The sequence below is a fragment of the Onychostruthus taczanowskii genome, unplaced genomic scaffold (assembly GCF_017590055.1).
Source record: "Onychostruthus taczanowskii isolate IOZ18803 unplaced genomic scaffold, ASM1759005v1 scaffold15, whole genome shotgun sequence".
NCBI classification, from domain to species: domain Eukaryota; kingdom Metazoa; phylum Chordata; class Aves; order Passeriformes; family Passeridae; genus Onychostruthus; species Onychostruthus taczanowskii.
Window position 1 is genome coordinate 11,894,822 of NW_024498685.1, and position 22,947 is coordinate 11,917,768.

General features: G+C 40.3%; 1 protein-coding gene across 1 annotated transcript; it reads left to right on the plus strand.

Annotated features, from left to right (window-relative positions):
- Positions 1-2,579: 2,579 nt before the first annotated feature.
- MGST1 (microsomal glutathione S-transferase 1) lies at positions 2,580-7,475 on the plus strand. The gene is made up of 3 exons (XM_041398842.1): positions 2,580-2,736; positions 4,719-4,813; positions 6,860-7,475. The coding sequence occupies exons 1-3, from the start codon at positions 2,611-2,613 to the stop codon at positions 7,104-7,106; spliced, it is 468 nt and encodes a 155-aa protein (XP_041254776.1). The 5' UTR covers positions 2,580-2,610; the 3' UTR covers positions 7,107-7,475.
- The last annotated feature ends 15,472 nt before the right edge of the window (positions 7,476-22,947 follow it).

Here is a 22,947-nt window from a genome sequence, read left to right on the forward strand (position 1 = left end):
CGCTGCGCGGGGGCGGCGGGGCCCGGGAGCCGAACCCGCCGCGGGTGCGGGGAGCGCTGCGTGAGGGGCCGCGGGGCGAGCCGGGGAGGCGGCATCGGCCGCGGGGCCGGGCCGGGAATCCGGAATCTGCAGCTGGATTGGGAGCGGAGCCTGCGGCGAGACTTGGAGAAGTCGCGGTTGAAACACGCACAGACAAATGGCCCGGGTGGGCCCGTGGCTGCCCGCGGCCCCGGGACACGCGTGGGAATGGCGGCGGGAGGGTCTGAGCCTGGCCGCTGCTCCGAGCGGAGACATACCATTAATATTACCATTATTATTATTATTACCCACGTACATCAGGCTGTTTGTAACCGTAATGAGCATATCCCTTAACACCCCGTGCTGTTTGCGTACTTGGGGTTTGTTTTTGCAGTTTCCGCTGGCGCCGAAATCCCAGGTTTTTCGGTGCCCTTCCATTTTGTGCTGAAGGCAGGTCCCGGGCATTCTGGGAGCTCGGAGGACAGCCAGGGGAGATGGATAAATGGATAAATGTGGCGGGGCTCCGAAAGTTGCTGCTGAACAGTGTCCCATGCCAGTGGCTTGGCATCATTCTTGGGTGCATTTTCAGCATAGTCTAGGGCGAAAAGCTCCGACGCGGTGGATTTACTTTATTTTTGTTGTGTGGAACACTGTGTGCTTTTTGCTGTGATACAAAGTTAAGAGTAGTAGGACAGTCTTGTTATAACATGTTAGCAAGGTTGTTAAAATAATGGGAGCAGTTGCTGTCCATTTCTGAGAAAAGTCTTCGCCAAGTCGCTGTTTATCTTCAGAACTGGACTGTAATGAGAGAGGAGGGAGAGTTACATGGAATTAATTTCCCAGGGGAAAAGGGTCCAAGACCCTGTGCTGGGCCCAGTGACCCAAGGAGAGAAGAGGGAGCAGAATCCCATCACCACAGCAGGTCCAGGCAAGGCGAGCTTTGTTTTTTGAGCAAACAGCTGCTTGCCTCCATCCTGCCCACTTCCTCACCGAGGACACGCCTTCAGAGCGAGTCTTCCATACTGCTCTTTGCTCATCAAGTTCCCCTTGTTTGGCAATAGCTGACTGTGCTGAAAGCGAGATGAGAGGTTGTTAAAAGTGTAATCGAGTGAATATTAACATTTTTATTAGTATTGTTAAAATTATATCACAGGAGGTGAGTTGGCTGTAACAAAAAAAAAAAATTCATTTATTTTTGGTCTCTAGGGAAGCTAAGACATCCTAGTTGTATGGATTCCTAGTCGCTAAATGCATGGTTGAAGCACTTGGTGAGGCAAAAACCTGAGTCTGTGCAGAGCAAAAATTGAATGTGCACGGGGTTGTGCTTTTTTTTTTTTTTTTTTTTTTTTTTTTTTTCACTCCCCCGCCCCCTTTAATTTTTGGTGTTTTTTGAGCAAACAGCTGCTTGCCTCCATCCTGCCCACTTCCTCACCGAGGACACGCCTTCAGAGCGAGTCTTCCATACTGCTCTTTGCTCATCAAGTTCCCCTTGTTTGGCAATAGCTGACTGTGCTGAAAGCGAGATGAGAGGTTGTTAAAAGTGTAATCGAGTGAATATTAACATTTTTATTAGTATTGTTAAAATTATATCACAGGAGGTGAGTTGGCTGTAACAAAAAAAAAAAATTCATTTATTTTTGGTCTCTAGGGAAGCTAAGACATCCTAGTTGTATGGATTCCTAGTCGCTAAATGCATGGTTGAAGCACTTGGTGAGGCAAAAACCTCAGTCTGTGCAGAGCAAAAACTGAATGTGCACGGGGATGTGCTTTTTTTTTTTTCTGCATTCACTCCTCAGCACCTCTTAACTTTGTGGTGTTGATAAAAGGTAACTGCCTCCATAGGATTGTGGATTTGGTACAGTCTCATTGGAAAGAGACCTCATTAGTTTAAACCTCCCATGATAAAAGCAGAAATAGTCCTCTCCTTTTTGTCATTACAACTTAATCTTTGCCTGTGAGTCATGCTAAAAGCAATTTTTAAGAACAAGGTCTCAAAGGGGAAAAATGCATGTTCAACTCGGTTTGATCACAAGTTATTGCTGGGTAGGAAGATACTGGTTAGTTTGAAAGCTGAAGTGCAATTATAATTGTGTCATTTTACACACAAAAAAGGGTAGGCAATACTAATTTTCCTCTTTACATTTCATAGTTCGTTGTATTGTCACATACTCCTTCTGTCCTGGTAACTGCTTAGGGAAATTTGCTATTTCAAATGAATTGGTCTAAAATTGGTCTAAATCCTTGTGTTATTTCAGAAGAGTACTAATTTCTGTGACTAAGTATTGTTTCTGCAATTACATTAAATATTTTGGTAGTTTGTACTTTGACAGTTTAATAAGCACTTATAATGGAAACAAAATATTATAATTCATCAGCTTAAGGCATTATATTATGCTATTGTGAAAAAAAAAAAAAGGTAGAAAATTGCTTAAAAAGAAACTTTCCACGGTGGCAAAATCATGCTGTCATTGCAGTGATGCTAAAAAACAAGGCTGTTAACACGGTGTTGTTGTCAGAACTTTGTGTTGCAATTATGTTAGCTTTAACTAACTTTTAATGTTTTTTTAGAGGTCGTCAGTGAGAAGGGGAGAAATGGCCAAATCGACCCAGTTAATTGACAATGAAGTCTTCCGGGCTTATGCTACTTACACAGCCATTGTTCTTCTAAAGATGATGCTGATGAGCCTGATAACAGCATACTTCAGGATGACAAGGAAGGTAATCTTTTGGAAATACTGGCTGGGAGAACACACTGACATTTCTATGGAAATACAGAGGTATCACAGCTGTGTCTTTTCAGCTTCCAAATACTGCTGCTGTTCATTTTCTTCCTCCTCCCTGTTCTGGAGAGATTCTGAGTTTGGTGGTCTCAACTGGATGATGTTTTTAACCTAATTACGAGATAATTATGAGACTAAACTGTACTTGCATTTGACCTACACTACTCTTCTAAAACATTTCTGTTATTTTTGAATAAGGGTTTTTCATAACTGTAATTTCCATTGTCTTCTGCAGAAATCTCATGTCCAGAGTACCCAATTTTTATAAAGCAATAAAAGTGTGATATGAAGCCATATTACATTAATAACCAAGGACTAGAAGAGGGGATAGATTTTTATTCATCTATAGCCCTTTCATCCAATAATTCAGTTTTTCATAACTGTAATTTCTATTGTGTTCTGCCAAAATCTCATGTCCAGGGTACCCAATTTATAAAGCAATAAAAGTGTGGTATGGAGCCATATTACATTAATAACCAAGGACTAGAAGAGGGGATAGATTTTTATTCATCTATAGCCCTTTCATCCAATAATTCAAAAGATTTTTGCATTCCCTAATTATTTTACTGGGTAGGTCATTATCTGAAAAGACATCATTGTTTTTCTAAAGTGAGAGGCAGGCTGAAATTGGATTTTCAGTTATGAAAATATCTGAAAACATTTGAAAATATTTGAAAACCTGTAGTTTGATGTTTAGGCTAGAAAAAAAATATGAAAGATCCACTGAGGTTTACTATATAATGCAGAAGCTGCATTTAATTTAGAAGAAAGTGCTCATGGGAGATGTGTTGTGCTTGCCCTGATCTTGGTCTTCTCTAGGCATCTTCTCTTGGCCTCTGTAGGAAACACTTGGTCCTGGGCTGAAAGAGCCCTGAGTGGGCCTCATCTGGCTGGTTTTGTGAGATCTGCTTCTGCAGGATGGTCTGTGCTTCAAGGATTTTGGTGCAGTCCTTTTGCTGAAATGCTGCTTTTTGTTCCTGCTTGTTCCAGGAGAACCCAGCTGAGCTGCTCCAGGTGGATGCAGATGACAGTAGAGCCTTCAGTAATTTGGAGGGCTTGGTTTCATTGTGTTAGTAATATTGCAAACAGGAAAAAGAGTAATTTTAATTTTCTATTAAATATTAAAAAGGTAGTGAAAGAGAAAAACAGGAAAGAAGTGAAGCAAGAGAATGTAAAATGTTGCTGGTGATACTGTTAACGCACCTCTAGAATTCTGAGGCTGAGGATATTTCACAAATAGGGAACAAGACTGCCTTGGAAATCAATCATGTAGCTCTCCTAAAAATATTTTCTTGACTTATATCTGCATAGCCTGAGCAGTGCACAGAATGCATATGTTACTACATGTGCCAGCAGGGAGAAATCAACTGTATACTGAGTCTGCATGCCTGAATCAAAAGTTGTTTTCAAGTAGTGTCTTGCAGTATTTTGAGGTAATAATGGGTCATGTCAGTGTAAGAATTTGTATCTAAGAGGAAAGGGAGATGCTTCCTTGGTCATAAATGAGAATGGGAATAGGGCTGTTGGGTCTTATTGCTGTGTAGACTTGTGCAGAAGGAAGGGATCCAAAAGGACTTTCAGATAATTTGTCAGGAATGGTGAAAAAGAGACTTGAGAGCTTCTGCCTTGTAGGTGCCTATGTTCTGTCAGCCTGCTGGCTTTACTGCAGGCTTGTCCATCTCACAAGAAGCCTTTATCTAAATGCATAAACTGCATTGCATAAATTTGTCAGCACACAAATGTACAGGCTGGGCTCAAGAAAGCACCAAACATTGTGTTATTCCCTGTGCTTTTAACTTCAGCTAAGTTAAGTGAGGTTATTAAGGCATTGGTAAAAAGAGTGACCTTTATAGCAAGCTGCCTTGACTGGGTAAAACATTTTGGCTGCTAATGTCACTTGTGTGCTTGTGTTTGAAACAGGCATTTGTCAACCCAGAAGATACAGCAGCGTTTGGAAAAGGGGAGAGTGCTAAGAAATTCCTGAGGACTGATCCAGATGTTGAACGTGTACGCAGGTAACACACAGAAACCTTAAAAAGTTACTTTAAATAACAGAATAATATTAAATCAAGGAGTTAATTTCACCCCATTCTCTGTCAAGCTTGTGTGTGTTTTGTGGTGCTTTATGTAGCAATCTAATACATTAATTAGTTTAAACTAATGAATAAACCATTCCATGTTCAAATGGTCAGTGTGCATTCTAAAAACAATAAGCCACTGTCTGGTTATAACAGCTGACTCTTGTAGTGTCCTGTCTGCATGGGCAAAGTGGTGAGAACACTGTAAAATATGACCATAAGTTGATGCAGCTCATGGCAAAATTTTCTGTTTCCAAAATCTGAAATTTCGGGATGCTGTTTGATACACCCATGCTAACAAGGGAAGCTTTAATTGAATGCCTTCCATGCTTCCTCGATGAAGCTAAGTTTATTTTTATACCAAAAACTTCAATGTCAGTGAACTCTTCTCATTTAAAGCTCCATTAGGGAAGATCTTGGAAATATATACCAGTGCTGTTTTAAGAACACTGCATCCTTGCAAATAATGGCTCTTGCTTCACAAAACATATTTCTATTTGCCTCTTGTGGATTAAAATCTCAGAAAGAAGAGCCTAATCTAAGTGTGCTGTGAAGGTGTTCTGCTTCTTCTTTTTCTGCCCCTGAGTAGTTCAGGGAAGCTGTTGCTTAATTTCATGGGTGTTACATAAAAGTGGAAACTTTTATGCTGAGGGGTAATTCCTTTCTCTTTGTAAATTGTAAGAGGCCAGTTAAGTTAAGACTAACTTTATGACCATTTAACTCAAATTGTTGTGGTAGAGAAATGACAACCACCTCAGTAATTTTCACAGAATAGATTTTTAAAACACTAAATTTTCAAATCCAGTTTTCTGGAGTTTCTCAGACATCCCCAGACCTAGTAAGTAAGCTTGGTTCCAGTTACTATGTTGGTATTGCAGCATCCATATTTTCCTCCCAACTGTGGTTCTTAGTGGAAGTTTAATATATTTTCTTATGCAAGCTTCATGGCAACAGATAATGCCACATAAATTTAGCATGGCTTCTCTTTTGTATAAGTGATTGGAACATGTTCAGTTTGTGGGGAAAAAAGATTTTTTTTTTCAAGAAAAAAAATTACTTTCTTCAGAATACTTTTATGGGGAATGAGAATAAAAAATCTGGAGAGATATGTTTCCTTGTAATTATAAATATATTCTAAAAGCAGCTGCAAGACAGTGCCATGACCTGATTCCAGTTGGCTCTGAAATTTGCCATCATTAGTAAGGTTTAGATATTGTTTCAATCAGTAAATTAGGCTGGAAGTGTAATTTATCTAAAGAGGTGAAGGGAGCTGGGAAGGTTTAGGAAGGGGTGTGAAAGAACACTTCAGGATATATGAGTTCAGTCTCAACACATTTTTAGTAAATTATGGTTTCAGAATTTCAAACCTTTTTTCAGCTATTTTAGTGCTTAAAGTGAAGAAAATGAACGAAAAGCATAACTGTCACACCTGCTAGATGTTCAAAAATAACCTTCGTCAAGATGATGGAACTTCATGAACATTTGATGAACATAGCAGTTCCTATGTAGGATATTTCATATTTTCTTTATGGACACCACAAACTGGATTTATGGGATTAGAATAGTCCATCTAAGGCCATGAACTGGAATAGCTGCAGTCACAGTCCTCCAGTTAATTGATGTTAATTGAGAGGCTCCAAAAAAACAGCTACCTATTTTCTTCCTTGAGTTTGCATTCTTGCACAGCTAGGTGCACTCAGACACCTCATGTAAGTCTTTAGTGTTACCAAGATCCTGGGGAAAAAATACCCTTTCTTGCAGAAGATCAGAAGCTTAAAAATGTGGGGTGCAGCAGGAGAAACCAGAGTGATGTCAGGTGAACATGCCAAAATTGTTTCAGTCACTGAATCAGGTCCCCTCTTCAGGGGAAGCCAAGAGTTGTTGAATAGTAGCATGCCCTAAAGGTCCTGAAAAATAATGAGGCTTGAAGTGATTTACTCAACAAAATAAAACACTTTAAAATAACTTTGCTTCTTTCTCCAGAGGCCACCTGAATGACCTGGAGAATATTGTCCCGTTTGTTGGCATTGGACTGCTGTATGCTCTGAGCGGCCCTGAGCTGTCCACAGCCCTGCTGCACTTCAGGATCTTCACAGGGGCTAGGATCCTCCACACTTTTGCATACTTGATCCCTCTTCCCCAGCCTGGCAGAGGTTTGTCTTGGGCAGTTGGCTACTCAGTGACCTTCTCCATGGCCTACAAAGTCCTGAAGACAGCGTGGCTCCTGTAGCAGAGCTGTAGCTTCCGTGTCCCCTCCGACATTCCACACAAAGTTTCCAGCACTCTACGGTCATGTCTTGAGTGAGCCAGTGAGCCTTCCGTGGTAACTGGAATTCTTCTTTTGAACAAAGGCTTTTTGTTCCTGTTCAGAAGTGTTTCTTTTTTTGGAGGAAAAAGAATCCTTCTCCCTGTATTCCCTGTGCATGTGTTGCACTGCCAAATAATAGATTGGATGTTCCCCTTGCGATTTCTCAAGTGCTTACAATTCTAAACATGCCATGATGCTGTATTGATAGAGTGTTTGATAATTTTCTACAGATGCACTATTTTTGGCTGTAGCTCTGAAGTCTAAATCAATAAAGACAAGATTAAAAAAAAAGCCTGTTTGTATTTTTGTTTTCATTTTGACTCTTCTCACTGCAGCCAGCAAATAGCATGTCACTATGTATCAGTAAGAGATTCCAATCATACAGTTCTTTGAAGAAAGATTACCTTAATAATAAGATATAACCAGTAATTCTAGTCTTGTTGTAAAAAAATCTTTGATGAAAATGTTTGTATAATCCACTTTGGGATTAAAAAACCTAAAGCGTTGCAGCTCCATTTCTTTCAGTTGAGTAGATTAAAAAGAGAAAGTATTTGTGCTAAATACTGTTTGGAGACACTGGTAAAAAATTTAAGTAACTATTTTTGCTGGAGTTCCTGTAAATGTAGGTTTTGTGACTAGATCAAGTGTAGACCCTTGAAGAGGATTTTTTTTTCATTTTTGAATAAATTCAGCATAAAATGAGTGACACTTGCAAATGTAGCTATCAAGTAATCCAGATGTACATACAGAATTAGTTTGTGTGTCATACTGTCATAAATGTGTTTCTGATGGGAAGTTTTGCTCTTTGCTTACATCTTTTCTATGATGTGTTAATTTGAAATACATTCTTTAAAGACTTTTCCTCGGCTTCTTTTTGTTTGGTTGGTTATTTTGGGGTTTGTTAGTAGCTCTGGCTTCAATAATAGCAGGAGATTTCAAGTGACCCAGAAAGGTCTTTATATGCAGTGTGCTGGTCATTGAGAAGTTTCAAATGGCAGAAGTCAGAGCAAGTTTGGTTTCCTTTCCTACCCCAGAAGCTGTGTCCCTAAGGGATGTTCCAGGGAGGAGACGAAGAGTTCTCACTGCTGCTTCCACGTATCAAAGATTTTGTTCTGCTTTTGCATGGGAGCAGTAGTTGTAGTAGTGCAAGAAATAACACTGCAGGGCTTTCCTACCTACCCACAGGTGTGAGATGGAGGTTGGAGCAGTGTTGTGTTAGGCTGCAGCTCAGAAGGGTGGCAGGAGGAATGGGGAAGAATCAGAGACTGGTTTAATCCAAAGAAAGAGTGTTTTTATTGCAATTTAAGTGTAGTGTTGAATCTTGTCTACTAAAGAAGAGAGGATGGAACTTGAAATCAAGAAGTTAACACTGATTTACTAAAAGTTAAATCTAACTAATGAGTAAAATAACAAAGAACTGGATCCTCTAGAAGGAGGATGAGAGTAGATGATGATTAAAAGTTGAACACTGGGGAGCTTCCACTGCTGCCATGGCAGGGTAAGCACACATCAGCACCTCTGGGTTAGCAGAGCCTCCAACAGCAAACATGGGCTTTTGTGTTTCTTCCCACACCTCTCTCCACAACTTCCAGCCTGTGCTGTTTTCCTCCCCTTCCTTCTTCCTCTGCTAGGTTTTATGGGATCTTGAGAGCAGCTACCTTGGATGGTATTGTAACAGCAGCTCTTCTGGTTTGAGAAGGAGCAGTGATGGAGGGTGAAGGAGCAAGGCTGCAGCCTGGAGCTGTGTCCCAAACCAGTCCTGGTCACAGTCAGCCTGCCAGCTCTCATCAGTCTGTGGCTACTCTGGCTTCCTAATATCATCATAACAGCATCACAAACTCTATTTCCTCACTACTTCATGGCTTGCTCTTCCTCCCAGCTGTGTGTCTTTGCATCCATGTCAAACAAGGGGAATGCAGCCACTGTGCAAGGGCCCTGTTTGAAATTCAGCAGCAGAGCAAGTCCTCTCCTTCAGCATGGAAAAGGCTCTTCAGACAAGCCTGGTTGTCAATGCCAGGCATATGCAGGAGCAGCATTTTCAGCTCCTTTTGCATCAAGCTTCTGTACAAAAATCTCATTCCTGGAGACCGTCTTTAATTTTGTGATCTTATATTTGAAACAAAACTGGTTTCAAATCCCTTCCATTTGCTCAGTGGTTGCAAAGCCCAGAACATACACTCGTATGTGCTGAGAAGTAGAAAAGATAACTGGAAACCCTTAGAAATACCTAGAGTGATTCAATATTATTCTGTGTTTCTCTTGCATTTATTTTAAACCTATATTTTATTTTCCTTTGCTCCCACAAATACCATCTGTGCATCTGGGCGGGGTACGTGCTCAATCTGGGAAATGTGCCTCACCAGATTCCGTCAAACGCCGACTGCCAGCTCCACATAAACTCTGTTGGAGTGGTCCTTGTCACACAGCTCTTGCATTTCTCTGCTCCCTGCCCTGTAGAGGTGCACTGTGCCTGTTGTACAGCTGTAAATTTTTGATAGGTTAGCGTATTTCAGGAGAGCTAGCAAAGGAGGAAGGGTGCGTTAGTTGAATTTATTGCTCGGCTAAACTGAATTTTCACCTTTTAGAACAGGCACGTGGATTTCAGACTGCCAGTATCAGGTCCTCTTGCAAAATCATGGAATGAAGTAACCTGTAACTGATGAAACAAATGACTGTTATCAGCAGGTGTGCTCCCTTTGACCTGGTAAAAGTACAGAAAGGGCTGCTGCATGGCAGCCATGGAAAAAGAGGTCAAACCACCAGCTTCTATGCTTCATTTCTGTTTATTATGCCCCTTATTCTCACCTCCAGTCTTGGGCAACTGGAGAAACTACAGGGTTTCTTTTCTCTGCTCATTATTCCTGGCATTTTGTGTTCTTTTCCCAGGTATGTTGTGTGTCTTTGAAGTGGCTCTTAACAGTTGACCATGGAGCACCTCAAAATGCCAGCTGACAGAACCTGGTTAGCTGAGTTCATCTCTGAGGGAATTTCATGGGCTGCTTTGTCTTCAGAAGTGTAAACCTGAGCAATTCCTCAGTTTAATTTTCGTTTGTGTGGGGTAACTGCTTAAAAGCCTCCGGGCAAAATGACTTTGTGCTGGTTTTCCTGGCTGCAGACACATGCACTGAAGGCACTGAATTGTTGGGAGAGATGATGACTGGTGAAGAGCTCTGAGCTAGGACTTGCCGTTTGATCATGACTTTTTGTCCTGTCACAACGAAGAATGTGTTTAAAACTATAAATGATACATTAAACATTTCCTGGAATTTTCAGAAACGAGTGTGTGTCTGAGCTTCACCGCCTTCAAGGTATTTATTTCAAGAAGCTGGGTCAATGCTTCTGTAAGTGATAGAATTGCTTGTCATCAAAATACAGAAGAAGAAAAGCCTGGGTTCTCAAATCACTTTGGGGTTTGGAAAAATTCTCTTTACCTGAAGCTGATTATTGCTTAGCTGTGTCTATTCCTAGTTATTTACAGAAACAAATTCCATCTAGATTTTTCATGGAAAATGTTTGTAATGTATATCTTTTCTAAGAGCAAAAAATAAAAAGCAGAACTTGTAGAGTACTGTTTTTAAAGTGTTGTCTGTCATTATTCAAGCTAATGGAGTTTTCATTTCAAGGTTGAAGATTAAGAAGAACTTTTCTCTTTTCCAAATGATGTCCTGCCAACTGAGATGGCACCAAGTGTTCTCTGAAAGGTTGTATTGACGTGTGCTAAAACACTCTCTTGATTAAATATCTCTGGCTGTTGGACACTTAGAAATCTAACACCTCTTTGTGATTCACTTTGAGTGATATTCAGGCTTCCAAATCTTGGTCAGTGACTCCCACTCCTAGATTCTGAAGGCTAAAATAGATCATTAGCTCCTTCAGCCTGACCTCTAGTGGAAAAGAAGCCATGGAATGGCTGCCCTTCTGCTGAGGTTAGTTCAGTCACAGCATGACTTCCGGAAAGGTGTGTGATCCTCATTCAGAGACTTTGGAAAACAGGCATTGATTCACTCTTTTCTGTGACATTGGTTCTCTCTGGTGTATATGTACACTAAACTTGGGCTTTAAACACAAGATAGCTTGTTTTTGTTGTCTCTATTTGTTGTTTTTGTGGGGTTTTTGGTGGTTTTTTTTTTGGTTTTGGTTATTTTAATCGAGGCAGTTCTTATTACATTACTGCAGTGCAAGGTGGAAGATGAAATATTTTAATCATGGGTTTTCCTCCTACAAAGCACTCTGCTCCAATTTAGCAGTACCATACAATCTCCACAACTGACTGCTTTTACCAGGTGTAAATGTAATGCTTTTACTCTTTGCTGCTAGGCCCTGGTGTGCATCACCACTGACAGCATCATTCTTTTATTTTTTGTTCTGATATGTGGGAGAACTTGGAGAGAGCTTAAGAAGAGGAAGTTCCAAGGAACTTGTCTTTTTGCTACCAAAAAAAAGAAAAAAGAGACAAAAAAGAAGACTGTCTTATGGGTACTGCTTGTCCAGTGAGGGGGAATAAATTCAGAAGGTAGTGTCAGTCCTATAGAAAAAATGAGGAGAAAAAAGAGAAGAGAGAACTGAAAGGAAGGAAATGATAGCTCAGAACAGCATCCAGGAACAAACTGGGTGAAGACTGGTAGATGAAGTGTGGTAAGAGAGGCAGGTATCTTTCTGCTTTATAAAATTGCTTTACTATCTCTTTAAAACAAATTCATTTTCCAGAATGTTTTTCTTTGTGTATCCAGTCATTAAATATGTGCAAAGAGGATTATAAAAACCTCAGATCCCATGGAGAAGACCCATGTGTAGCTAACTCTGTTTAATCAGTTGCCTTGAGGCACCTGTGCTGCACAGACCACTGCAGTGGGAGATGGCTCTTGACATTGTGTGACTAAAAAACTGCCCCCAAAATGACATCACACCTACAACAGGGAAAGGATGATTATTTCCTTTTTGCCTGGAAAGTCTTATATGGCACTTGCTTGCAAATTTGCATAAAACAATTCCTTTTCATTACAATGCTTTCATGGAAACCAGAAAGGACCTTCAGAAAGGTGAGTTTGGGAGCTGGGCAGAAAGGTGTCTGCTCTGGAGGTTGTCCCACATTTCTTGGAAGAATTTCTGAGCTTCATCTCTTTAACCCTCACTGTGGGAGCTGTAGGGATTAATGCATGTGGATTGCTACAGAAATGCTCAAGGTAGGTTTAAAATTCTTAATCTCTAAGTATCTAAGAGACCCAAATAATTGCTATAAAGGTAGAACTTAATCTGCTTCCTCTTCTGATAGAAAGTGACGCTAAAACCTCAATTTTACTTAAAGAGCCTGCAGTTATGTTCTAAGTGTGCATGACTGCCTCATTTATTTAATACTGGCAACTATACAGTGGAAAGTTGTTTACAACGGGATTTTCACATCAGACCAGGTGTGTTCCATCTGCATTTCTCAGAGAGTAGGGCTGGCAGCACCCATACTCATCATGTGAGAGTTCCTTCTGTGCTCTTGAAGCACAGAACTGTTTTCACATCAGTCAGTTTGTTGTGAACATTCTGGTACTAAAGTTGGTTGGGACCGTGTATCTCATGGGGTTTTGTTGTCTCTCAAGCAATTTGGGGTTTGCTGTTGATCTCTCCTTGTCTTCAGCTGGGGAGGATTCCAGTGGTCCTGCTCTGCCTTGTTAGCTGACAGATGGCTTATTGCACTAATTCTGCATGAGTACTCCATGGTGATTATAATGACATATTCACTGCTAATATAAGTGACAAACACTGAATTTTATCATTGGCTCATTGGGTGAGCATTCAGAAGTTTTGCCAGGCTGAAATTTGTTTTGATGCTCAGCCCTTGGGTGGAGTTTGATGTAGCTACCTTCAAGGTCAATGAAATTAGTTCTGCAGGTCCTCTTGGTTTTCCTGGGGATTATTTTGCAAGTGAAAGCCATGATACACTTTCCTTTTTGAATCTGGGATTCGGTGGCAGCATTGTTTGATGATGGCACTTTCATTTAGATTTCAGTTCATTTAGAGGAATCCAGCATTCTTCATACAAATCAGACTCAGTTATTCCCACTGCAAGTGGCAATGTTTTAGAAAATAATAACCATATTTTTTCCTTTCTGTTATTTCTATCTTCCCTTCAAGCTTTCCTCGTTCTTGATGAGAAACCAGCAGTTATCTCAGATCCATAGGAATGGCAGTAGGTTTTTGTTTCCTCTCTCATTCTTAATTTTGTCCGTGGTACCACTAGATGTCCCTCTTTGGCTTTTTTTTATTAGATTTCAGGACTCGACCTGCGAAGAATAAAGTAGCTGTGCTCTGCATCTCCGGCAGATTAAGTTGTAAGGGGAAAATATTTTGCTAGATTTAAAGAAGACATTTATAATAGATATTAAGACAAAAGAGTGTCTCTGTGTGGTAAAATTGCACTAAAAAAACTTTATGGAAAAAGTGACCTTTGTGAAAAGAGAATATGTAACCTGTGGCTGAAACATTAGAATGTTTTGTATTGTTTTGCTTTTCAAAATTAACAAGGCACCAGGTAAATGCAACATCTGAATTCTTCTACTGTGGTTCCCAGAGAACGATGCAATTTTTATTTTAATTGCCTGCTATTGTTTTTGTTTTATTTGTATTTATCAGTAAACTGAATAGGACTGAGGCTGTTCAAAAACTTGAAGTGAGTAAAGAAGCAGAAATAAAACTCAGAAGCTGTGTCTGCCACAATATCCAGAGGAGAGACTCAGCACAAACAGTTGACTTCATATTACCTTGATAGTTACAAAATTCGACTTGGGAATTTAAAGGTGCTGTAAAAAATGTTGCTTGTATTTGAAAAAACTGGGATGCCCTATAAAGCAATGTGTGCACAGCAGATTTACTTGTCACACAAAATGCCAGGGAAGTGGTGGGGGGCATCTTTGAGTGATCCACTTGGCACAGAGGTGGAGTACAGTGTCAGCATAATGAATAGGAGCTTGCTTGGTGGATGGAAAATATTTTAAATTGAGTTTTTATTTAATGGATTTGAACTTTTCATGCCCAATTACCTTTTTGCTGAAAGAGAACAATAATAATAATAATAATAATAAAGTGCAAAGGTTCAGTTTCATTCTAGAAATGGGGAAATGTGCTTGGAGAGCTGTCAAAAGGCACAGTTAGATCTCAGGAGCATGGAGCAAGGTAGCTAAATGCTCTGGAGTGAATGCCCATCAACTCCTTTTGTGGCTTTATGTGTCCTTGTCAATGGTAATGTGGCAGAATGGGATGAGCCATGTACAGGGACAGATGGCAACAAAGAGTTGGTTAAGGTCAGAGAAGTAATGTCCTTGCAAAGGGGGTTTATATTATTTCTTTAGTTTGTCCAGTTAAGTCTTGAAGGTGCATGAATTATGGAGGAACCCACCCTCCAAAACAAGCCAGCAGGATTTAGGAAAACTGTTTCGGGATATACATAAATAAATCATTCCCACAGGAAACGTAATCCATCCTATAGCAGGAATGGCAGAAGGACCAAGTAAAGCAGCAATCCCTGTGAAATTCTGTAGGTCTTTTCCTTCCGAAATAACATCCTGTTCTCAGTGAACTTCCATTGTAAGAATATTTAACTCCAGGTACGTGTACATCAGTGAAGAGAACGTTACTCCTGATGTGTTCAAGTGCACTAAATACAAGTGTACTTTTATGAGTGTGTTTAATGACAGAGGACACTGTATGTACATTATCCAGTTGTCATTGCTATGATATCTGGATACAACTTATTGACTACAGACCTAATTCAGCAGCCAGTGAATTAAGCAGAACTGTTCCCACTGACTCTCACAGGCTTTGTACCCAGACAAATACTCTCTATCATGTTCCATTCATTTTAGTATGTGCAGAATACAGCCTGAACTAAAATACTTACTGCCAGCAGCAGTGTCCAAAGAAAATACTGTATTTTGTAAAATTTCAGAGGAAAAAAAGCTAGATGCCACCTAACTTCAGCCTTACCTCTGCTGTAACCACTCCCAGAAGTGGCTGCTCCATTGTTTACATATTCTTGATCCCAGCAAGAGCTTTATTGATGCTTGGCCTTTGACTTGGCATTACTGATGGCTCATATGGTGCAATCCTCAGCAGGGGATGTGAGAGAGCACCACTTTAAAACAGACCCTGCTGGCCATGTGGTGCTGTTTTTGTTCTGCGCGCTGCTAAAAGGGCCACTGTCAACTTGAAATCTGGTCAATTAAAAACAAACAGGCTAAGAGGACACGTCCCCAAGTCCTTTCTCCAGTTTCTGTGGGATTGCAATCAAGGGTATCGTGTTTTCCTCATTCTTGTTGGCGCCTTTTTTTTTTCTGTGCGTGTGTGAAAGCAAACAACTTCACTGATGTGGAAAGGAGAGAGTGGATGTGACCAAACCCAAGGCACACAAAGTAAATAATCCACATTTGCTGTGTGTGTTTCATAATGTGGGAACAAAAAGTGTTTTTCCTTTAGCTCTTTCAGTTGCTAAAAATTTTGTCTGAAAATTTGCATGGAATGAACTCTGCTGTAGGACAGACAAACTGAGTGGCTTTTATGGCAACCTCTAACAACAGTAATTTTAGAAACTGAATGCAGTTTGTTAGATCTGAATAAACATTTTAAAACATAGTTTTAAAACATTTTTTAAAAAAAGTAATTACATTTCTCTGATTTGAGAAATCAAAACATTTTATTTTGTAAAAAATGACATTTTAATATTTTTCCAATGGATGGATTTTGCAATACAACCTGTGGACAGAGCATATCACACCCTCTGAAGACCAGGGATATCAATGCAGAAGACAGCAACTACTCAGTCATGCACTGACAGCACTGTGACACAGCTGAAATAATTTTTCAACTGCTAATTTAACTGCTGTTTCTCTTCAAAACAGAGGAGAGACAAAATTCATGCTCAAACTTGAAGTATTAAAGTGAGACAAGCAAACATACCAGAGAGTGATCTGAGATTCTCATATTCTCCAAGGTGTGGCCAACACAAAGTCCACAGCAGCCCTGGCAGAGGAGGTTGATGGAGTGGTTAATGATGTAATACTTTTTTTAGTAATGTGTCTCATTTGGACACCACAGCACATCCTGTTTGTATTTCATCTGCTTTCCCTGGTATTTTATCTATGTCCACCGTGCTTGCATTTTGACCCAAGGGACTTTTATTTTAATCATTTGCTCTTCCTACCTGAACTTTCTTCTACATACTTAATATTACTTTACTTGGGACTTGAACACATGGAACAGATATTTTTAATTCTCACAGATAACGCTTGACTGCTTAAAAGATATGTTTTTCTACTTTCAAAGAAAGCATTTAAAATCTCCTATATTATGCTTGCTACCTAGAAAAATATTTAGTGCTGACCAGGAATGAATGCAAAGTGAAACTTGTTTGATTTTTTTTTTTTTTTTCCCCCCCTGGCAGGACAATAACTGACTTTAGTGAATGAAGAAATTTTAGCCAGTGGGTTCTTGAAGCTCCTTTGCAGGCCTGTAGGATCATTTGGCCTGCACATGGATCTGTTTTGTGTAGTCATATTGGGGAGGTACCAAATGCTGGCAGAGATGTTTTATTAGCAGGACCTCGATGCTGTGAGAGTCAGGTTACAGGTAGCTCTGACCAGGAGCAGCAGTTACTTGCTTCTGCTCATAAAACCTCAAGGTTTTATAACTGCAGCACCAAAAGGCCTGTATCCTATCCCTATTTTATTTTTGACCAAGTCAGGTAACAGCTCTGTGCTTCTGTTTCCAGTCTCCAGACTTCTATCAATGAAATAATTAATGCTTAAACAAATGCTAACTCCTGAAATTGCCTGTTCACATGGTTGAATTGTGTATCACACACACTCACAAATAAGAATAAATGTTCAGGTTCAAGATAAGAAGAGATATAAAGGCAAAGTGCCAAAGAAAATGTAAAGCAATCTGATACCTTGGATTTGGAATTAGGAAACTTTTTCTACTTTTATTGTGTGACACAAGCCGGGCCACTTCTTTTTGCTTTGATTTTGTTTCTGTCACCTTCCTTTTGGGAGTTTTGAGCAAGTGACTGTGTCTTATTAACACTGAGATTGGTACAGAACCTTCTGAAACAGGACCATGTTCCTGGTGGAAGCTGCAATTTTAATTTGTTGCTATAGGTGGTACTGTAATATTAATACATAATATAAAAGAATCATACATAATATAAAAGAATGATACATAACATTAAAAAAGAAGAGGAAGTAACAAAAAGGTGAGAACAATCAATGCTATTAATGGTAGCAAATGCTGATGGTTCATACTAAATTCTATCTGAGCTGATTTTTAAGCTTGGATGGGACATGGTCAGATTTATGTGGTGGCTTTTGACCTGAGCAGTGCAAGTCTGTTGGGTACTTTGTTGTCAGCCCTCCTGCCCAAATCTCCCAGAAGCACAGCTCACTCCCTGCTCCCCTCTCCTCACCTGGTGACTGTCTGTGACAGAACCCTGAGAACTTGACAAAAATGTCCCAAGATGACTGGGAAGTCTTGAGGTAAGACGTGAAAGTTGGATAATGCTTTTCAAAATGAAGGAGGCTCTTGACATATAGGGGACCAAAAAAACATTTGAGTGGAGTCTCATCCATAAGACAAAATTTCATCTCCACAATCTTTCCCAGCCTCACCTTAAATAGGGTTTCCTCTCACTTGGCTTTTCTGGACTGTTGTTTTACTTACAGAGAAGCTTAATAATAACGACTTAGTTTTCTTTTATTTCATAATATTGCTGTTTTCAAGTCTTTGTAGGGATTAGAGAGTCCAAAGAAGAACTGAAATATGGTTGGGCTTGTGCAAAAATCCCTTTTGAGCGAGTTCTGTAGCTCTCCCACTTCCAGTTATTCTTTCCTAGCCATGTTCCTCTGGCCAGAAGTGTGAATGTCGATGTCAAGCTCTCCAGCTTTTCCTTGGTTGCTAAATTTGGGAGTGCAGCACCACGAATCAGTATTCAAGGCAGCTGGAATTCCTCAAAGCTGCTATTCTGACAGGATAATGCTCACTGATCTTCTATAGCAGCATCTGTGATAGCACATTCTCAGGGAACAGCTCCTGTACAATAAAGGTGATTCTTGGGGCTGTTGAGGTCAGCATGGGTCTCCTGCCTTGTCCTACAAGCCCAGTGTTGGGAGTTCTCCCAAAATGAACGGGCTCTGAGCTGCCAGGCAGCTGAGCAGGAATTGTGTGAGCCGGTTCAGGGCCTCTCCAGCCCAGCCTTGAACCTCCCTGAGAGTGGGGTCTCCACGCTTCCATTGGCAACCAGAAGCATTAATTACTGAAGTCCTGTTGTCAACAGTTAATTGCCAAAGTTTTTAAAAAATCCCAGGGTCTTTGGGACAGATAATATTCCTGATTATACAGCAGTTCCCCTGCACGCTTCCATAACATTAATGATAATAATAAAAAAAAAAACCTTTCAGAAACCACCTTTCAGTAGGTGATTGTGCATTTCAGCGTAGACAAAATGCTATAGAGAAGGTATTCCACAGTGTAAAATGTTTACAGTAAAATCTGAGAGGTCTGTCTTTTTGTGGCATGTGTGGTTTTTCAGATATAGTTATGTTTACTCAGTACTGCCTGTAAAATATATTTTAACCTTCTCCCTCAAAACATATTTTACTGCATCACTATAATATCCTTGTGAAACAAACATTTGGATTTTTTTAGCGCACAAAACCATCGTTTCACGAGGCTTTATACAAACGGGAAGCATAGTTAAGATTTATTTATTATGTAAAATGGCAGGGATTATTATGTTCATTATTTTTAAATTGCACAATGCTTTTACATTAGGATCAATTTTAGAGCACAGGATTAGCTACTAAACTACTGGCAGTTTTGGTGCCTTATTACCTTCTATTATATTCTGAAGTAATTTTCATTTATTTAATTTAAACTTCTGTCATTCTGCTTTTTCAAACCTTAATGTCTCTGCTTCTAAAAATCCACTCGGTGTTTTCTATCTCCACTGCTAAAGAAGAGCTGTTATTAAGTGATTTGATGGCTTGTTTAGTCCCTTGACTATTCCAAGGCTCACTTTGCTTAATTTAACTACTGTACTTGCCTGCTCCCTCTCTCCTCCCCCCGCCCCTTTTTTGTTCTTAATTGTTTTCAGAGTACTCAACTTCCTGTGGGGAATCAGTCAGCATGCCAGACTTCAAAGCACTTGTTACAGTAGACCAATTTGGCAATATGCTAATTTAAACCTATTTTTATATCTTTCCTACGTTGTTTCTACGCAAACAAAGACCATTTTGGACATTAGCGAAAGAGGGAGGTCTTGGGAGATTTTTTTATCGCCTCAGATCTTATTGGGGGGAAAAGGGGATTGAGTCTTAGCTGTTGGAGATGGAAAATACCTGTAGGGTCTCATTTAATACATCCTTCTCTTAATTATGTACTCCATTTTATTTGCTTTGCCTGATCCAGTCCTGGTCCTTCGAGTGAATCCACATACATTGGATGTGGACTGGCTTTAAATCAGGGTAACTGAGCTACAGCTCTTACCATATGGCCCCGAGATGTGGGGCCTCAGCTGTGCTAATCACCATGCCTTCACAAACTGAAAAGATCTAAAAAGTAAAGGAATGCTGAGTTAGACATTTTGGACCTCTGAAATTTCCAATAACAGTGAAACGTGTTGAACCTATGAAGTTTTTAAGTGTGCTGGGCAAAGACATTGCATCTCTAGTCGCATGCACATTTACAGACAGTGTACAATTTAAGCTCTGACAGGTGAAATCTAGGAGATGTGTGCAAAACCAAACTTTCTCTACCTCCTCCCTGACAGTGGCATAGCAGAACAGGGAGTGGGGCCTCTGGTCAGTTCACCACACATCATCTTTGCTGCTTCTTCTTCCTCAGAGGGATCGCTCCTCACATTCTGCCCCATCTCCAGCACAGGTTGCTCCCATGGGATGCAGTCCTTCAGGAACACACTGGTCCAGCATGGTCCTGTATGGGATCAAACATCCTGCCAGGAAACCTGCTCCAGCTCCTCTCCATGGAGTCCTAGGTCCTGCCAGGACACTGCTCCTCCAGCACAGGCTTCCCACAGGGTCACAGCCCCTTTGTGCTGCTCCAGCACCCACCATGGGCTGTGGGTACATCTCTGCATCCCTGTAGCTTTCCTGATTTTCACCAAAGGCTGCAAAGGAATCTCTGCTCCGGCACTCCTGCCTCTCCTTCCTCACTGGGCTGGCTATCTGCAGAGTTGTTGCTCTCACCTATTCTCACTCCTCCCTCCAGGTACATTTGCTGTTGTGTGGGGTTTTTTTCCCTCTTCTGAAATCTGCCAGCCCAGAGGTGCTGTCACTGTCCCAGCTGGGCTCAGCCTTGGCCAGTGGTGGGTCTGTCTTGGAGTCATCTGGTGTTGGCACTGCTGGATATGGGTGAAGCTTCTGGCAGCTTCTCAAAAAAACCAAAACCCTGTAGCCCCTCAACTACCACAACTTTGCCATACAAACCCAATACGGGGTGGTTTGGACACAATCCAATTAAATCTTTTGTTTTTTAAATTTAGCATCATACATCATCTAAGCAAAGTCAATGAAGTCACAGTTCCAGCTTCACCCATGTGTGCATCTCTGTGCATCTTTGAGTTGTCTGTCTGTAAAGATTTGGTCTGGGTCCATCACAAAACTGTGATTAGGGCTATTTCTGGTAAGATAATGAGAGCTACCAGGTTTGTGCTTCGTGCTGGTTGCAGGGTAGAAGATCTGGCATGATACTGGGATGACCTTTTGGATGTATCCTAACTGGCAAGACAAGTCCACTTAGGGTCTGGAAAGAACAGCATTTTTATATTACTGGGGGCCAGTGTGTCTTGTAGAACCATGACCTTGGATTTATCATCTGCTTATAGTTGGCAAGTTTAGCTTTTCAGTGGGATTATTTGATGATAGAGAGAGAAATCCTGGCCAGATTCTGTAAGTCTTCAGTGACATCAGAATCTCATTCAAGGCTGTTATTAGCTTAGTGTTTTGTAATCAATGCCTTTGCAGTTCTTGATTATGGTAATTTCATTAGTGATACTGTTCCAAAATGGCACGGATTGATTTTTGCAAGGAGCATCTTGTACACAAGGAAAGAACAGGAATTCCTTTATTCTCATATTCATTTTTCATCAGCACACTGAGGAATGCATTTTCAAACTGAGCTCTCCATTTAAGAAGGCACTTCTGTGCTGGAGGATTTCAGCCATGAATGGAGAGGCTGTTGTGGCAGCAGAGGCTGTGTGCTCATAAAGGGCACGGGCAGGTCATGTTGTGAAGAGTTATCAGGAATCTCTTACGTGGAGCATATAATTTTTATTTGAGAAGCTGGTGAGCATGAACTCGATGTAGAGTGCTGGCACAAGGACCCTTCCACGAAGGTTGCAAAGCACATTCTTGCATCACCTTCTTTCTACAGAGGGAGCACTGGGCAAATCCTGAAAAAAAACATCTTGAAGCTATGTTGGAAGAGTGTCCAGCTACCACCTGGAAAAATGTGATCGTGTGGCCTGAGATTGATGCCTTGAGAGGCTGAACCTGGAACAGAGATGAAGAGCTAAAAGAATAAATTAAGTATTTATTAAAAGGATTCCCTCAATGGGTCCACCTTGGGCAGCACAAGAGCCCAGCCAGGGCTACACCCAGGATGAACCAAAATGGTCCCAAAATGGTCCCAAAATGGACCACTGGTCACGGGGTCTCTCACTTTTGTAAGTTCTGCTCCATTTGCATGTTGGAGTTAATTGTCCATTCTTCATCTTATGAAGTCACATCCTCCTTCTTTGCTCTTCTTCAGTTCCCTGTTGTTTATACTTTTTGCCCTGAAGTTTGTGAACAGTTTTCCTTGGTCTCAAGCTGGGAAAGGATTGTTTTGCCTACCTACCCTGTGAAGAGAACCTACTAGCACTTAATATGAAGCTCAGCTACACAACTAGACAGCACAAAATCTAAAAAAATATGGAAGCTAAAATTTTAGGGCATCAAGATAATATTAAATTCTTAGAGACTTCAAAAAACTAAATGTAAGATCAGGCCCTTTGGAGGATCTGATTTGTTGTTGTGATTAATAATGCTGCCTTTTTGCATTGGTGTAGTCTAAAGATGTTCTTTTTGCTCAAAATGTCAGTTGAAAAATGGAAATAAATTATGGTCAATTGTCAAAGAGAATTCTATTTAAGCTTTCCTGCTATAAAGAAAAAAACCAAGGAGACATGCAACCTGTAATTTCTCTTTTAAAATAAAATTTACTTCCTTAAATTCTTATAATAAATAGTAAAAGTTGGTGGATTTTAAAGTGAAAATTCAATTTGTAAACTATAGGTTGAAATATTTTAAGGCACAATATTTTTTAATTTTCCCAGGCTATTTTAAAATTATTTTCTTATTGCCAAAACTTCTGTCTGAATCCTTTCTCTCTGTTAAACAGTTTCAGACTCTCTAAAATGATATTTCTCGTTAGTTATGCCATTTGCATTTGCAATATGTACATTGCTCCAGCACAGTGTTTCTTTAAAAAGTGGTTTCTTATCCATTTAGCCACATCTATAAGGTGGAGTGATGCCTGCATATGCAAAAGATCAAACTATAATAACATCTTTGGAAATGGATGATAGCAGACTCTCAAGTAGCTCTCATTAGTGGAATTATATAGTTATAGCTAAGGAAATTATTATCTGAATACTACAGATGGTTCAATGGCTTCTTAGTGCAGGGACAGAGTGGAAAAAAAAATCGTAAGCAAAACATGCTGGGAA

What these genes read in the sequence shown, in the direction of transcription:
- MGST1 (XM_041398842.1), top strand. Translation starts at nt 2,611, where the DNA reads ATGGCCAAATCGACCCAGTTAATTGACAATGAAGTCTTCCGGGCTTAT. An exon ending in ACTTCAGGATGACAAGGAAG is followed by an intron (nt 2,737 to 4,718) that starts GTAATCTTTTGG and finishes TGTTTGAAACAG; the next exon opens with GCATTTGTCAACCCAGAAGA. An exon ending in GATGTTGAACGTGTACGCAG is followed by an intron (nt 4,814 to 6,859) that starts GTAACACACAGA and finishes TTCTTTCTCCAG; the next exon opens with AGGCCACCTGAATGACCTGG.